Raw genomic sequence first — 15,381 nt, 5'->3', positions numbered from 1 at the left:
TCTATGGTTTAATGTAGTTACCTTCATGAATTCTCTCAGCTAGATTTTCTGTATAACTTACTGCAACTTCTGTATCAGCACTTACTGCTTCATCTTCACTGTTATGTTATGGAGATGGCTTCTTTCCTTAAACCTCATGAACCAACCTCTGCTAGCTTCAGACTTTTCCTCTGTAGCTTCCTCACCTTCCTCAGCCTTCATCAAATTGAAGAGAGTTAGGGCCTTGCTCTGGATTAGGCTTTGACTTGAGGGAATGTTGTGGTTTGTTTGATCTTCTATCCAGACCACTCAAACTTTCTCCATATTAACAACAATGCTGTTTCACTTTTTTGTCAGGTGTATGTTCACTAGAGTAGCACTTTTAATTTCCTTCAAGAATTCTTTCTTTGCATTCACAACCTGGCTGAATGACTGGCACTAGAGGCCTAGCTTTTGGCCTCTCTCACTATTTTGAACTTTGAACATGCCTTCCTCACTAAGCTTAATCATTTCTAGCTTTCTATTTACAGTGAAAGACATGCAACTCTTCTTTTCTTTTCATTGGAACATTTAGAGGCCATTGCAGGATTATGCAGGATTATTAATTAGCTTATTTCAATATTTTTGTGTCTCAGGGAATAACCAGACCTGAGGAGACAGAAAGAGATGGAGGACTAGCCACTCGGTAGAGTAGTCAGAACAGATAAGTTATTTATCAATTAAGTTTGCCATCTTATGTGAGCATCTTAGACAACTGATCACAGATCACCATAATATAAATAAATATAAAATAAATAAATATAATAATATTATTATATTATATATAATAAATAAATATAAAAACAATGAAAAAGTCAAATATATTACAAGAATTGCCAAAATGTATCACAGAGACACAAAGGAAGCAAATGCTATTAGAAAAATGGCACTGATACACTGGCTCAACACAGAGTTGCCACAAACCTTCAATTTGCAAATACCACATGATCTGTGAAGTACAGTAAATGGAAGTACAATAAAACAAGGCATACCTGTACTTACCCTGAATGATTTGTTACCAAAAGGTAGGGATTCTCCATAGTATCGATGTTCTGCAAACACCAACATAGCCTTCAGTTGATCAGCCACATCCCACATGAACCCCTGGGAAGAATTTACAAATATTTTACAGGATAAAAACCAGGATGTGAAAAAAATCATCAAACCTTTTGGCAACTCCTATGAAACAAATGTTAAACCAGACCAAAAAGAACTCTGAGAAGCTGCATAATTTATGTTTGTTCTACAGATAAAAAATTATTGTTTCATTGTTGCACATCAATCTCATACTATGTTAGAGTGAAACAATAAAAAATAAGCTCAAGTCACTCAAACACCAGTCATTCCAACTCTCCTTATTCTAACATTCTAGCTGTAGGATCAATATTGTGTTGAAAATAGTCTTCAAATTGCCCTGTGTACCAGTCTAGGAAAGAACTGAGGATGTCTAAGTTAGCTGCCTACTCATAAACATTCACAACATAAAAGAAAAAAAAAACAATAAAAATAAGCATACTGGACTCCCTTGGGTTCCATATTATCTTATTTACTTGGAAATAAGCAGTCGCTAACAAAGGCCAGTAATAGCTGGGTGCTTACAATGCATCAGGCACTGTTCTAAATACTTCATATATAGTAATTCACTTAATTATCACAACAATCTAGGAGACAGGCACTTTTATTATCTCCATTTTAGAGACAGGGACACTGAGACACAGTAGTTTAAATATCCTATGACAGTCAACACAACTAGAAAGTGGCAGAGCCAAGAACTGAACACTGGCTTGCTGGCTTCATAGCACAATCAGCCAGTGCATTCAACCTCCTTATGTCCACACTTAATGCTTGTGATTAATCAATCACTGCATTTTTTTCATTTACCTCAAATGGTGCCCTCAGAATTCTTCTTGACAAAGCACTCTAGGCAGCCAACATCAATTGATTAGATTTAGATTTAGCACAGATTAAAACTATTTGTCATTCCTAGGGCACACTCTTGTTTTTTAATGAACTGCTGCTCCCTACCAACAACTAAGAAATTTCTAAAAGGTTTTGTTCATTTCGATCAATAAATGAACAATTAAAAGATCTGCGTGCATGTGCTGATGGAGAATTTAAACTGTTATCTGTGATGATTTCAATAATCCTTACTTTCTCTCTTAATACGTTGCCCAGTCCCTGCCATTTATCTGCAGATTCTGTAATAAGCAGCTCAAGCATGCTCTCCTCTACCTACTGATCACCGGCACTGCTGATCACTCCCGCTTCTCAACACCACCGTGCTAGGCATAGCTCTCTATTACCATGTTGCAATATTTGCTTATATGTATGTCTTACCCTACCAGATTATGAGCTTCTTAAGGGTAAGGATCATCTATCAAAATAGCCACACCTCTGGGGAGCTGACCTCAGGCTTTTAATGGAAGCAATTTAAGTGAACTGATATGCATTATAATAAGTGATTATTTGCCTATATCTATTTCAGGGTATTTGTATTTTTCAGAAGAGGTCCATGTAATATATTAACATTTAATAATAGTATAGCATTGTCCTAAGTTCCTAATTCTTATTTAGTCCTCACAGCAACTCTATGAACCAGATTATTAATATACCCATTTAGCGCATAAGAAAACTGAGGCACAGAATAAGAAACTACCCAAAGTCACAAAGCATAATGGTAAAACAAGAATTCAATCCTTATCAGTCCTAATCAGTCTAATCACTCCTGACATTCTGCTACACTGTCTCTTAATAGATGAATGTCCAGAATATGTGAATATGCAACCAGGACATTTTAGTATGTACAGGGATGTGTCTAGGGCTGGGAAAAAACTGAGATCCTCCTAAGGATCTACCTTTAGCCCCTTCCTGAACTGCTTCAACACTGAGTGGCTCCTCCTCTCTACCACTTCTGAGGCAAGCCTGAAATTATGCTGCAGTGTCTGTCAGTGGACGGAGGAGCAGCTGCCTGTTTATTAATTCTATAAAGAAAAGGAGGGAGCACACAGGTGGCTCAGTTAAGTGTCTGACTTTTTAAATTTTTTTTAATTTTTCATTTATTCTTATTTAAAATTTTTTTTTAAGTGTCTGACTCTTGATTTCAGCTGAGGTCATGATCTCAGGGTCATGAGACTGAGCCCCAAGTTGCGCTCTACACTGAATGTGGAGCCTGCTTAAAATCTCTCTCTCCTACTCTCTTTCCTCCTACCCTCCCATTTATTCTCTCTCAAAAAAAAAAGGAAGAGGAGGAGGAAGTGGGGGAGGAGCTGGAAAAATAACTGGACAGGAGAAGCTGCCCCATGGCCTTGGCATAAATAGGAAGTCACATAAGAGAAAGGAAAAAAAAAAAGCTAAAGCAGCCTCAGTTGTTTCATAGAAAAAGCAAGCAGGAATCTGATGGAAAATAAATCTTAACTTCATTTGTCACTGATGTAAGAGAAACAGACATCCTAGGATCTCATTTCTCAGAAAATTATTTTCAACTAACATATTTAGACTCAATATTCCTAAGGAAATAATCAGAAATGGGAAATCCAGTAACAGTATAATTGGGTTCATATCTTTACTTCCAATTCAGTGTAGTTCAACACACATTTACTGAGACCTCCTGAATACTAGGCACCATTGCCAGACATTGGCAGTGGAGAAAATATAATTCAGTCTTCACTTTAAGGTAATTCACAGACTAGCTTTTTGGTAGGAAATTGACATCTTCTAGTCACAGTTTTGCAATACAAAAAAGGAAAATTTCTTCCTTTCAAATTAAATGATGTTAATGGATTTAAGTGTTATTATAAAAGATGATAGGATGTACAGTCAGGGAAGCAAGCTGACATCTATACAATTTTTTAACCCTCACAAATATAAGAAAAATAGAACAGGAAAGCTAAAATCCTATTTGACAATCAAACTTGCATTTTTTTTTTCTTATTTGCCCTGGCTTTGTTTAGGTTTTATCCATTTATTCATTTAACAAATATTTATTGAGCACCAATTATATGCCTTAGCACAGTTTTAGACTGAATACACAACACTGAACAAACAAAAATCACACCCTTGTGTTTACATTTACATTGACCATAATCAAAACAAACAAAAACCAAAAAAACCTATATGCAATAACATTTAAAAAAAGATTTTATTTATTTATTTGACAGAGAGACAGCACAGGCAGGAGGAGCTGCAGGCAGAGGGAGAGTGAGAAGCAGGCTTCCAGATGAGCAAGGCGAACAATGTAGGGCTCAATCCCAGGACTCAAGGAATATGACCTGACAGAAGACCGATGCTTAACTGGGCCACCCAGATGCCTCTGCAATAACATTCTTATTCCCATGTCCCTCATATCCTTATTCACTCTAGAATCAAGACAAAATTTTTTAAAAATGTACAATTTAACTATCCAAAAATATTTTCATGTATAATTCTTTAAGGCAGAACACACAGGCTTACTGGACATCTGTATTCAATCTTTTGTGATCTGCCCACTTGTATGCTTCTGCCATTTTTCTATTATTAGTGAGTTTTATCTGTTATTTTCTAAAGAGCTTCACAATTAGCTACAATGATACTTGGTCATACATACAGCAAAACATATTTTTTTCCAGTTTGCCATAATAAAAGGCAAACTGAGCATAAGAATTTGCACATACCGTATTATTACAAAACCAGGTAATGTCCCCTTCATTACCAGTGTAGAAAAGTATTGATCCACCATTTTTCTTCCAGTACGCATCAGCTATTAGGTACCGCTGTTTAAAAGTTTTATCAGCACTAAATCCAAAATGATCAACCTAAGACAAAAACACAGTAGACAAATTTCAGAGGAGAGTAATTTAATGAGAACAAAAAAAGTAATTAAGTTTATTCTTCCATTAAGATCAACCTATGTTACAAAAATAACCACAAAACTTTTTTTTTAATTTCTTTTCAGTGGTCCAGAATTCATTGTGCACCACACCTACACAAAACTTTTTAAACTTCATTTGATTTTAGTCACAGTAGTAATACTGGCACTGTTATTTTGAAATTACTTTCTTTATACTGTAAGATAAAAAAATGTTAGGGGCACCTGGCTGGCTCATTTGGTAGAGCATGCAACTCTTGATCTCAGGGTCATGAGTTCATGCTCCATACTGGGTGTGAAACTTACTTAAAACAACAACAACAACAACAAAACCCAAAAGGGGTTCCTGGATGTCTTTGGCCAGTTAAGCATCTGCTTTCAGCTCAGGCCTCAGATAATGATCAGTCCTAGGACTGTGCCCTGTGTGGGCTCCTGGCTCAGCAGGGAGTCTCTTTCTCCCTCTCCTTCTACCCCTCTACCCCACTGTGTGCGCACCTCTCTCTCTCAAATAAATAAATAAAATCTTTTAAAAACAACAACAATAAAAAACAGTGTTATCAGTACTCAAGATTTTCAGTGTAAGAGAAGAGATAACAATTATAAAGGAGGTATTTAAAAAACAGTAATTAAAACTGAACTGGAAACAGAGATTCGAATCCATTAACTTTTAAAATACATATATCCCTGGGGCGCCTGGGTGGCTCAGCTGGTTGAGCATCTATCTTCCACTCAGGTCGGGATTCCCAGCACCTGGGATGGCCCTGCTCAGTGGGGAGTCTGCTTATCCCATTCCCTCTGCCCCTCCCCCTGCTTATGTGACCATTCTCTCTGAAATAAATAAAATCTTTTAAAAAATACAGACATCCCTTACCATCTGTATTTTCATTAGCTGATTGAAACATTCAATTCACAAAAATCTACTAGTTCAGAAGGATATCAAAAAAGAAAAAACAAAATATATAGTCATTTGTCACCACTTAAGGTGCCTATTAAACCAACTTAGAAATTGGGAATACAAAAATAAAAAATTCAACATTTAACCTCCCTTTCCAGTGGAATTGTGTTTCAAAATATCAAATAGTCCCAGTGAAATGAAATGAAAAAGAGCTGTGTTCAATTAAATGTCAGCTAAATCAGAAGGAATGACAAAATTAGACAAATGAGTTTTGCAAACCCTTATGAAGTTACTGATTTGGGCAAAAATTACCACATGGTGTTAAAAACATTAGGAAAATGAATGACAGGGAAATGAAGATTTGTATTAGGACCAAAGTAACACCATGGAGAGTACCTTCTTGTCACATAACAAAATGTAATTTTACAATGGAAGGATCAGGCTGTCATCACCTCAATCTACTGATCAAAATTAGCATCACTACCAGCGGGCCAGGCATGGATTATGCACTTCCTCAGGTGGTACAAGAAAAGCAAATATCACCAAATTTCACCTATAATAAAATCATGCCAAAAATGTTCAACTTGTAACTTTTTCCAGCCTTCAGATCTGATTTCTTTTAGATCTAATTTCCTGTTTGTACAGAACAGGAAATACACAAGGTAGATGAACAAGATAAAGACACTCCGAGCAATCAGACAAATCCAAACGTGGGATAAGACAACGGTAAGACAATGTAATGATAAATACTAAACTTTAAGGAACAAAATAACCAGATGCAATGCATGATTCCAGGTTGTATTCTGGTTCAAACAAATGATAATTTAGGGACAATTAGGTTAATGTGAATATGGACTAGGTATTAGACAATACTAATGACTCATTAATTTTGTTAGGAGTGATCATATTGAGGCTATGTAAGTAAACATTTTTGTTTTTTACAGCTGTACGTTGAATGATTTAGAGATAGAATGTCATGCTGTCTGCAATTTACCTGAAAATATTTCAGCACAAAAAAGTAAGATGAATTTAAAGGAAGAAAATTTAATTTACACTGAAAGAGAAAAAAACACAGGACACTGAGACTTTGCAAAACTTACTATAAAACATGTCCAAATGATAAAAATGACAATAGTTTTAAGTTTAAAACAAACTTTACATTTTTGTGATTTTTTTTTACCCTTCCCTTAATAAACTCACCATTTTAAATATAATTATCATATCCTACAACATGAAATATTCATGTGCAACTACCTAAATTTATAGTGTTATCCACAGTACAGAGTCCCACTGAGCCTCTAGGATCATGGGGCTGCATTTCCCCAGGACTATGGAGACAGAAGTAAAACTGCTGCATTTGGTCTGGTGTAGACCAGTACCTCAGTGCTGCTCCAGTGCTGCTTCAGACTGTCTGGTTCAGACCTAAACCAAGCTCTGCAAGACTTACCTAGGTCCTTCTAAAACAGATGGGACTCCTCATACCCAGTTCCATCTATCCACACATATCTACTTCACAGTATTCCAGAGGTCCCAATCATGCAAGTTTCTCAAAACTGCACTAACTGTATACTTTCTGATGACCATGATCATCATTACACATAGTCCTAAAATAGAAGCTATTCTAATCCAAAATCTGCCTACCTTGAGAAAATAAAGTCTGTACAGAACAGGCATATGATAATGATGTCCATGTGCTAAAAAATCCCTCCCATTTTATATGCTAGTTTAACATATATAACCAATCACTCATTCAATAATCATCTATTGAATCGCCAAGCTCCTGTTCTGGGCCAAGATGTAAGCTTGGCCAGGCAATGGGATAAAGTGTTGGCTGAGCCATAACACCTACACTTAATTTAAATGAATTCAAGTATACCCATTCACCTAAAAATAAATGGAGAGCAAGAGAGACAGTGGAGGGAAGACAAGTGATCCTACTTGCCTCCATTCATTAGTACAGCAGTACTCCATTCGAAGTCCTTACAGTCAGAATCAGCATCACCTGAGAATCTCTTAAAAATGCAAATGGTCTGGCAGAATCCCAGACCTACTGAGTCCGAAACTGTGGAGAGTAGAAGGCAGTAGTCTGTGATGCTGATGTACAGCTGAAGTTTTGAGTTAGCCTAAGCCTAAGCCCTCAAATAGAAGATGAATCTGCTATTCTTTCTTTTGATCTAGGTTTCGGAATACCTCCAATACTATAAGCATCAAACCATGGTGAATGAGAGTCTGGTGTTTAAAGATGTGTATTACCACCCAACATGGCCCCCAAATACAAGCCAGCCTCATCATTTGAAGCTGAACAGGAAAAATCATGATCTGTTTCACCAAAGAAGGAAAGACTAGCTGTGCTGGACTTACAGAAAGGAGGCACATGGCTCTCTAACAAGACACCTTACCGTGGGATTCTCAGAGATTATTCCACTGTAGTGGTTTTCACCTTACCTACTGACTTTAGAACCCAGGCTTCTTGTAAAATGCGACACTGCTGTACCCTTAAAAAGTAGCCCACCAAAAAAAAATATTTCAATAATCCAGTTTAAAGGTTTCAAATTTGAAAACATGGGTATGTGTTTATATATAGGATGTTAAACATAAATGGTAAAAAAATTCTTGTCAGAGGAAAAGCTTCCATCTAGAATTATAAGGGTCACCAAAACTTTAGAACAAGAGAAAGTCAAACTTCTTTGTGTGACCACTGTCTGGCCATGCCTGCTCCTAGTAATTTGGCCCTAATTGTTTGAATTGGGAAAAAAAAGGAACTCTGGTATGGTAGAAAGAAAGCAGGTTTGAGAGTTAATAGACCTGCACTTGAATCCCTATTGTGAGGCCTCAGGCAAGTCACTTCACCTCTCTGAGCCCAGTATCTTCCTATATAAAATAAGAGTAACACACAATTTAAAGGATTGCTGTGAGGATTAGAGAAAATGTACCTAAAGTGCTAGGTATAGCTTCTAATATACAGTAAGGACTCAATAAATGTTAGTTCTACTCTCCAACCCATTTGCAAATCACTCTAAGCTTAGAGTACCTAGATAGGGTAAATAAGGTGGAGGGAGATGATAAAGCTCTTTACAAAAGAAAAAAGAAGTTCATATAATCGTAAGAAGTGCCCCCAGAATGTCAAAATCTCCTTTTTTTTTTTTTAAGTGTTTCACCTAAATATTAAATAGTTAGAAAACAGGCCATGAAATCTTCTTTGCAAAACATTAGTTTAGGGAATTTCCTTGGCTCCTTCCTATGATCAAGAACATCAACTTCAGGCTACGTAACTGCAGATAGTTTCCAATACCTAACGGCTTCGCACACTAGGGGCAGTGTGCCCTCTGCCGTTGAGAACTGGGACCCACATACCACTTTCAGCTCTGTGTTCCTGAATAAAGAGATTTTATAAATCACAACAAAAAAAGGGACAAGGGCTGTATAAACCATTTGATCTGCGTCATTCAACTGAAGAAACTGCACTCAAGGACATCAAGTGACTTTGCCAAGGTCACAAGTTAGAGGAAGAGGTGGAACTTGTAATTATTTTTGCAATTTGGTTTACTGAAATAACTAAAATAAATAATAGTGCTGTAGAAGCAATAAAACATGACCTCAAAAAAGAAACACACCTCTAGTCACATAAAGTAGTCCTTTCTAAAATGCAGTCCAAGAAATTTCAAGAAATACTCTCTCCTTCACCTTGTAGAGAAGAGATCTGTCAGAATGTGTAGGCAAAAAGGAACAAAGAGAACATCCTTTAAATAAAATATATTGCAGCAAAATTAATTATTTTAATTAACTTCAAAACTATTCAAGAATAAAGTTCATATCCAGAAAAGTCCATTAGAACATTACACTAACCTGTGTAACACTAACATGACACAGGGGAGAAGGGAATGCAAATAACACAGAGCATGAATTACACACCTGGCACCATGCTGGTGCCTTATAAAGATCATGTCCTCCCCGCAGTTACCCTCTGGGGCACTTTCATTACACTAGTTTTATAAAAAGGTGCTGACACTTAGAAAGGCGGATAATTTGCCCAGGATAACATAACTAAATAAATAAAAATCAAATGTAATTTTTTTTTTAAGATTGTATCTATTAATTTGACAGAGAGAGAGGGAGAGCATAAACAGGGGAGCAGCAGGCAGAGTGAAAGAGAGAAGCAGGCTCCCCACAGAGCAGGGAGCCCAATGTGGGGCTCAGTCCCAGGGTCCTGGGATCATGACCTGAGCCAAAGGCAGACATTTAAACAACTGAGCCACCCAGGTGCCCCTCAAATATAATTTTTTCACACGCTTTTATCCCCTACCCAATCCCACCTCCAACAAAACGCCCATTTTTCACTGTAATACAGTATTGCAGAGACAGCTGACTACCAACTTTAACCTTAAACAGGAAACACTAGAGCATCTTTCTCCCAATTTGTAAAATGAAGGACATACTCCCCGCCATTTACTAACAGTTAAATTGAAGAAAATGTGGAATATTGGTCTTTTCACTGGCCTAACTCAGTAACTGTTACTATACAACTATTTTAAACTCATTTAATTAGGCACTAATAAAAAAACAAAATAAAAAAATCACACTAACTCTTACTCAGGAGCTTTTCATTTTAGAAAACTCAGTATTACAGTTAGTTTAATTTACAAACCCAGATATATGATCATAGCTAACTGAAATTTTACTAGAGATAGGAAAAGTATACTTGGAGGTACACAGAAAAAGAAAAAAAAAAGAGTTCCACCTCCAGTAAATCAAAGTACCTTGAAAGACGGCTCTCTGGTTCCCAATTCTAATTCAAAGATGCTAAAAAGAAGACAGACCCACTTTCTTCCACTTGATATGTATGTCCTGTATTGGAAGTATGGCATTACATTCCATTAGAATTCCTAAATGGAGACACATTGTTTCTAGGCAAGGTTGATCTCCCCTGAAGGGGAGACACCCTCATGTTAGAAGGATACAAGTTTTCAAGGAAGGAATCAAAACCTGGAAGGAAGGTAAGGTTTAGGCAAACCATAGGTCTTTAGCTGCAGAAGGGCGAGTATCTGTAAGTGGAGTCCTACTAAGTTAAGTTATCCCTCATAGAGGAATAGCCCAAAGCTAAAACAAGAAGGGAGAGTAAACCATATCTTATGAGTTGGTATTTCCTTGTGAAAATCCTGCTTAAATGTTCTGCATATGCTTGTCTGTATTATGAAAACAGGACTGGAGAGTAAATGTGATTTCAAGAATTAAAAGGGCAATAGTATCCCTCGAGGATAGTACGGTAGTGATAAAGGAAATGAACCAAATCCCACCAAGAAGAATGTAAGACTAAGAGACAGGATTGTCCTTCTCTTCCCACAGGGATGTTTTCTTCATTGCCAACCTTACCACATGTAGTTTCCATTTTAACAAGGAAAGGAGAAGTTTCCTCAGGTATACTCTTCAAATGAAAACCATCATTCTCTGTAGTATGACACTGTTTTGCACACACCCTTCTGTCCATATTAACCAGGAGAGAGAACTATATTCCCTCCTTCTATACTTTTTTGGTAACCTGCCCCTAATCTTAAAAAGGAGACTATTAGAAATAAATTATTTATTTGAAGAGAAAATGACAAAGGAAGGGGAGAAAATAAGTGATATGGGAGAGTCCATTGTAGAAAAAAGTTAGACTATCCAGCCTCCTATATTTATAAAATAATAGTTAGAAAGGCAAGAACACAATAGCTACCACAGTATACCTATATAAGATACTTTATAAATAATTATTAAATGGATGCAGTTCAATTCTAATCAGTGGTTCTTCACAATTTTATGTATGAACTTCTCTTATTATTAATGTTACAGTTTGCATACATATTCTATTTTAATAGTCCATGCTTGAAAAAATACACTAGAGAAGCTAATATAAACTTAATACCGGTATAAATGAGTACACAACAGCATCTAATTACATTTGAAAAAATAGTATATGCTTGTCAAGAATACGGACTACTCATGCACCCTCTCCAGGAACAGTGCAATGTTCAGTAACTCCCTTTTCCTCTGACTAAAGACCGTGGGCCCCTGACTCAAAATTACCAAAATTCTACACACACAAAATATTCTCTGCTCTACTGCTAAAACAAACGTAAGGATATCCTGCCCTTGAAGCATCAAAAAATTACAGTAAATCAAGAAATAACATGTTTTGTCAAACAACACTGAAGTATTGCATCAGATGAAGGTTCTGGCATCATCTGCTGGCTTTCACAAAGCACCACATGATCAATAAATCACATGATCAACTCTCAATGGCTTTAGGAAGCTTTGCACCTCTAGAATTACCTGACCACAGTTTAAATTCTCAAATTACAAAGTGCTGCAGTGATTACTAAATACATAAATTTTAAGAAATGTTACACCATCAGAGGGCGCTGTTGTATAAGAAGGGGGAGAGGCCATTAAGTTTTAAATATTAGACTCCTAAAAATTTCAGATTCGACCTTAAGTCCAAACTCTTTTTCTTTTAAAGATTTTGTTTATTTTTTTTATTTGATTTATTTGACAGAGATCACAAGTAGGCAGAGAGGCAGGCAGAGAGAGAGAGAGAGAGCGAGCGAAGGAAGCAGGCTCCCTGCCAAACACAGAGCCCAACTCAGGGCTCCATCCTAAGACCCTGAGATCATAACCTGAGCCAAAGGCAGAGACTTTAACCCACTGAGCCACTCAGGGGCCCCTTAAGTCCAAACTCTTAAGGGGAAAAAAAAAAAACCCGAGATACAGAGATGCTAATTACTTTAAATCTCTCTTTAAAAAAAAAAAAAAAGATATATTTGCATAATTGAAATATGGCATTCATCATTATTTTATAAGAGTTAAAAAATTTATGCTGTGCAGAACAGTGGTTACTCTTAAGAGCTATAAAGAATTTCTCAAACTCAACACTCAGAAAACTAATAACCCACTCGAAAAATGGGCAGAAGACATGAACAGACACTTCTCCAAAAAAAGATGTTAAGAATAGAGCTACCCTGCGACCCAAAACTGCACTACGTACCTACTCCAAAGATACAGACGTAGTGAAAAGAACGAGCATGTGCACCCCAATGTTCATAGCAGCAGTGTCAACAAGAACCGAGATTCTCTATGCCCTTCAACAGATGAATGGATAAAGATGTGGTATATATATACAATGGGATATTATTCAGCCATCAGAAACCATGAATACCCACCATTTACATCAACATGGATGGAACTTGAGGGGTTTATGTTACGGGAAGTAAGTCAAGCAGAGAAAGATAATTATCAAATGTTTTCACTCATACGTGGAACCTAAGCAATAGCACGGAGGACCACAGCGGAGGGGAGGGAGAGAAATCAGAGAGGGAGATGAACCATGAGAGGCTATGGACTCTGAGAAACAATCTGGGGATTTGAGAGGGGAGGAGGGGTCCCGGGAGTGGGTAACAGGGTGGAGACTATTGAGGAGGGCACACGTTATGATGAGCACTGAGTGTTATACTTAACTAATGAATCACTTAACATTACATCAAAAACTAATTATATACTATAGAGTGACTAACTGAACATAATAAAAAAATAAAAAATAAAATAAAATAAAATTTGGTTGTTTAACCACCATAACACAGTATATATCCCTTACCAAAAAAATACTAAAAATGAAAGTAAAGAACTTAATTTTTTTAAAAAAATTGTCATTTGTTTTACCATTACAATATTTAACCACATATTTTAATATTTTTTCATTTTATATCATAAAAACTTTTGTTATTTTATGTGTTCCAAGACAAATAAAAATTAACTAGGAAAAAAAAAAGAATAGTGGTTACTCTTCTTAGGGGAAAAGGACCCTAAAAGATAATGAGAGGATTCTAGAATTAGGACAGTGCATTTTTCTATATGTATAAGATAATCAACAAAATAGACTTATAACCCTTTAAATTTCCTTTAAGGTATATGTATTATTTTATGATGTATGTATATTTACATTTCTACTTCACTATAATCATATGTAAATTATGCTGCACTAAAATCACATCTATAGTACATTTTTCCTTTATTTAAAAATGTGTATTGAAAAAAAATAAAGTAAAATAAAAATAAAAATATGTGTACTGAGTACTCATTAAATGACACACATTAAGGGAAGTAAGACAGAATTCCATCTCTCGAATTTAGCAAAAGTGGTGAACACACTAATAAACAATCACAGGATAGTATGGTTAAGTTCTACAAAGTGCTATGAGAGCTCAAAAGAGGAAATTACCATCCTGCCTGAGGCAATCCTGTAAGGCTTCACCAAGGAGGGAATATCTGAGCTGAACCCTAAGGAGTAACAATTATTTTTTTCAAGTACAAAAGAAACAGAAGAGCATTTCAAGCAAAGGGAGCAAGATAAAAGCTATGCAGAACAAGCATATTCAGGAACTACTGCTGTTTTTTGGCAGGAGGTATATGGTTTATGAGGGGAAGAAATAGGAGATAAGATGATATTCATCAGACTGCCTCCAGATGTAGATAAGGAAATCTATCAAGAGAAACCTAACTGAAATTTGAGCTTGCCTCTCTAAACCAACATTGAACGAATCTGGTTCACTACAAATAGAGTCTAATGAGGCAAAGACTTTTATCTGGTTTGCCCACTAAATCTCCAGTGACTAGTATAATGTCTGGCACATAATAGAAGATCAGTGAATATACAGAGAATGAATAATGGCATACATACATCCTAGCTCTGCTATTAGTATAAAATGAGACCCAACATTGTTTCAGAGACCAGAATGATTCAAAATAATGAGAACGGAGGTCAAAGTGTCCAAGAGTAAGTTTGTGCAGGTTCATTTATTGCATGGGTCTGTTACTGACTTTGGAAAAGGAGCACAAGACTGTAGTTTGCTGTGTCTTTTGCCCAGTGACAAATCACATGCCTAAGGGAAAAACCCAAGCGTAAAATCTAAAACCAACTTGTAACAGTTTAGGCTTATACAGGCTGTTGAGGACACAGGAACTGCATGCCCTTTACTGGGAGCACAAACAGGATGATAAATAACTGAAATTAATATAGACCAAAGGCCAGCATCTGTATGGAGCGGCAGTAGAAAAACTAATCAGCATTTTACCAAAGTATTAAATTAAAATACACTTGGCCTTTTGACAAGGTATAGTCACGGTTTTTAGGGCTGAAAAGGATCTAAAGGTGTAGATCTCAGCGAGTGCACAGTTTATCTAACCTGAATGACAGCTTCCTATAAAATGTATATCATAAGGGCTCATTCAGCAGCATTCTGGTGTTTGGTAAATCTGAATATGCTATAAAATGTTGATCTGATCAGTGTAAGATACATTTTCTCAACAGGGTTTTATAAAGAAGGAAGAAACACGTAAGAGGTATCATGCCCACGAGCAAAAAGTGATTAGAGGGAATGACTGAAACTATAGGTAAGGAGGCATTTTGTGAGGCAGGGGGGATTCTGAGGAGGCAAGACAGAAGGGGGTCAACAGCAAAGATGGAGGGATTTAACTTGGACAGACAGAGGAATTTCTCCTCCATTGGGTAACAGGTGGGTGCAGGAGTTACATTTCCAGGTGGAAAGGAAAGAAACTAAAGGGGTCCTAGCTAAAATGCCTCTTACATCACACC

General features: G+C 36.6%; 1 protein-coding gene across 4 annotated transcripts in view; it reads right to left on the bottom strand.

Annotated features, from left to right (window-relative positions):
• Nucleotides 1-15,381, bottom strand: part of PRCP (prolylcarboxypeptidase) — a 73,228-nt gene that overhangs the window by 29,963 nt on the left and 27,884 nt on the right. For all 4 annotated transcript variants that reach the window (XM_032357984.1, XM_032357987.1, XM_032357986.1 and 1 more), the window contains 2 exons: nucleotides 4,668-4,808; nucleotides 1,021-1,122 (listed from right to left, as the gene is read on the bottom strand). In XM_032357984.1, the coding sequence (XP_032213875.1) occupies nucleotides 1,021-1,122; nucleotides 4,668-4,808 (243 nt within the window). The remainder of the gene's footprint in view (nucleotides 1-1,020; nucleotides 1,123-4,667; nucleotides 4,809-15,381) is intronic.

Source organism: Mustela erminea, chromosome 9, assembly GCF_009829155.1.
Source record: "Mustela erminea isolate mMusErm1 chromosome 9, mMusErm1.Pri, whole genome shotgun sequence".
Taxonomy (NCBI): domain Eukaryota; kingdom Metazoa; phylum Chordata; class Mammalia; order Carnivora; family Mustelidae; genus Mustela; species Mustela erminea.
Note: the sequence above shows the minus strand (reverse complement) of the source record. Positions and strands in the feature narration are given on the sequence as shown.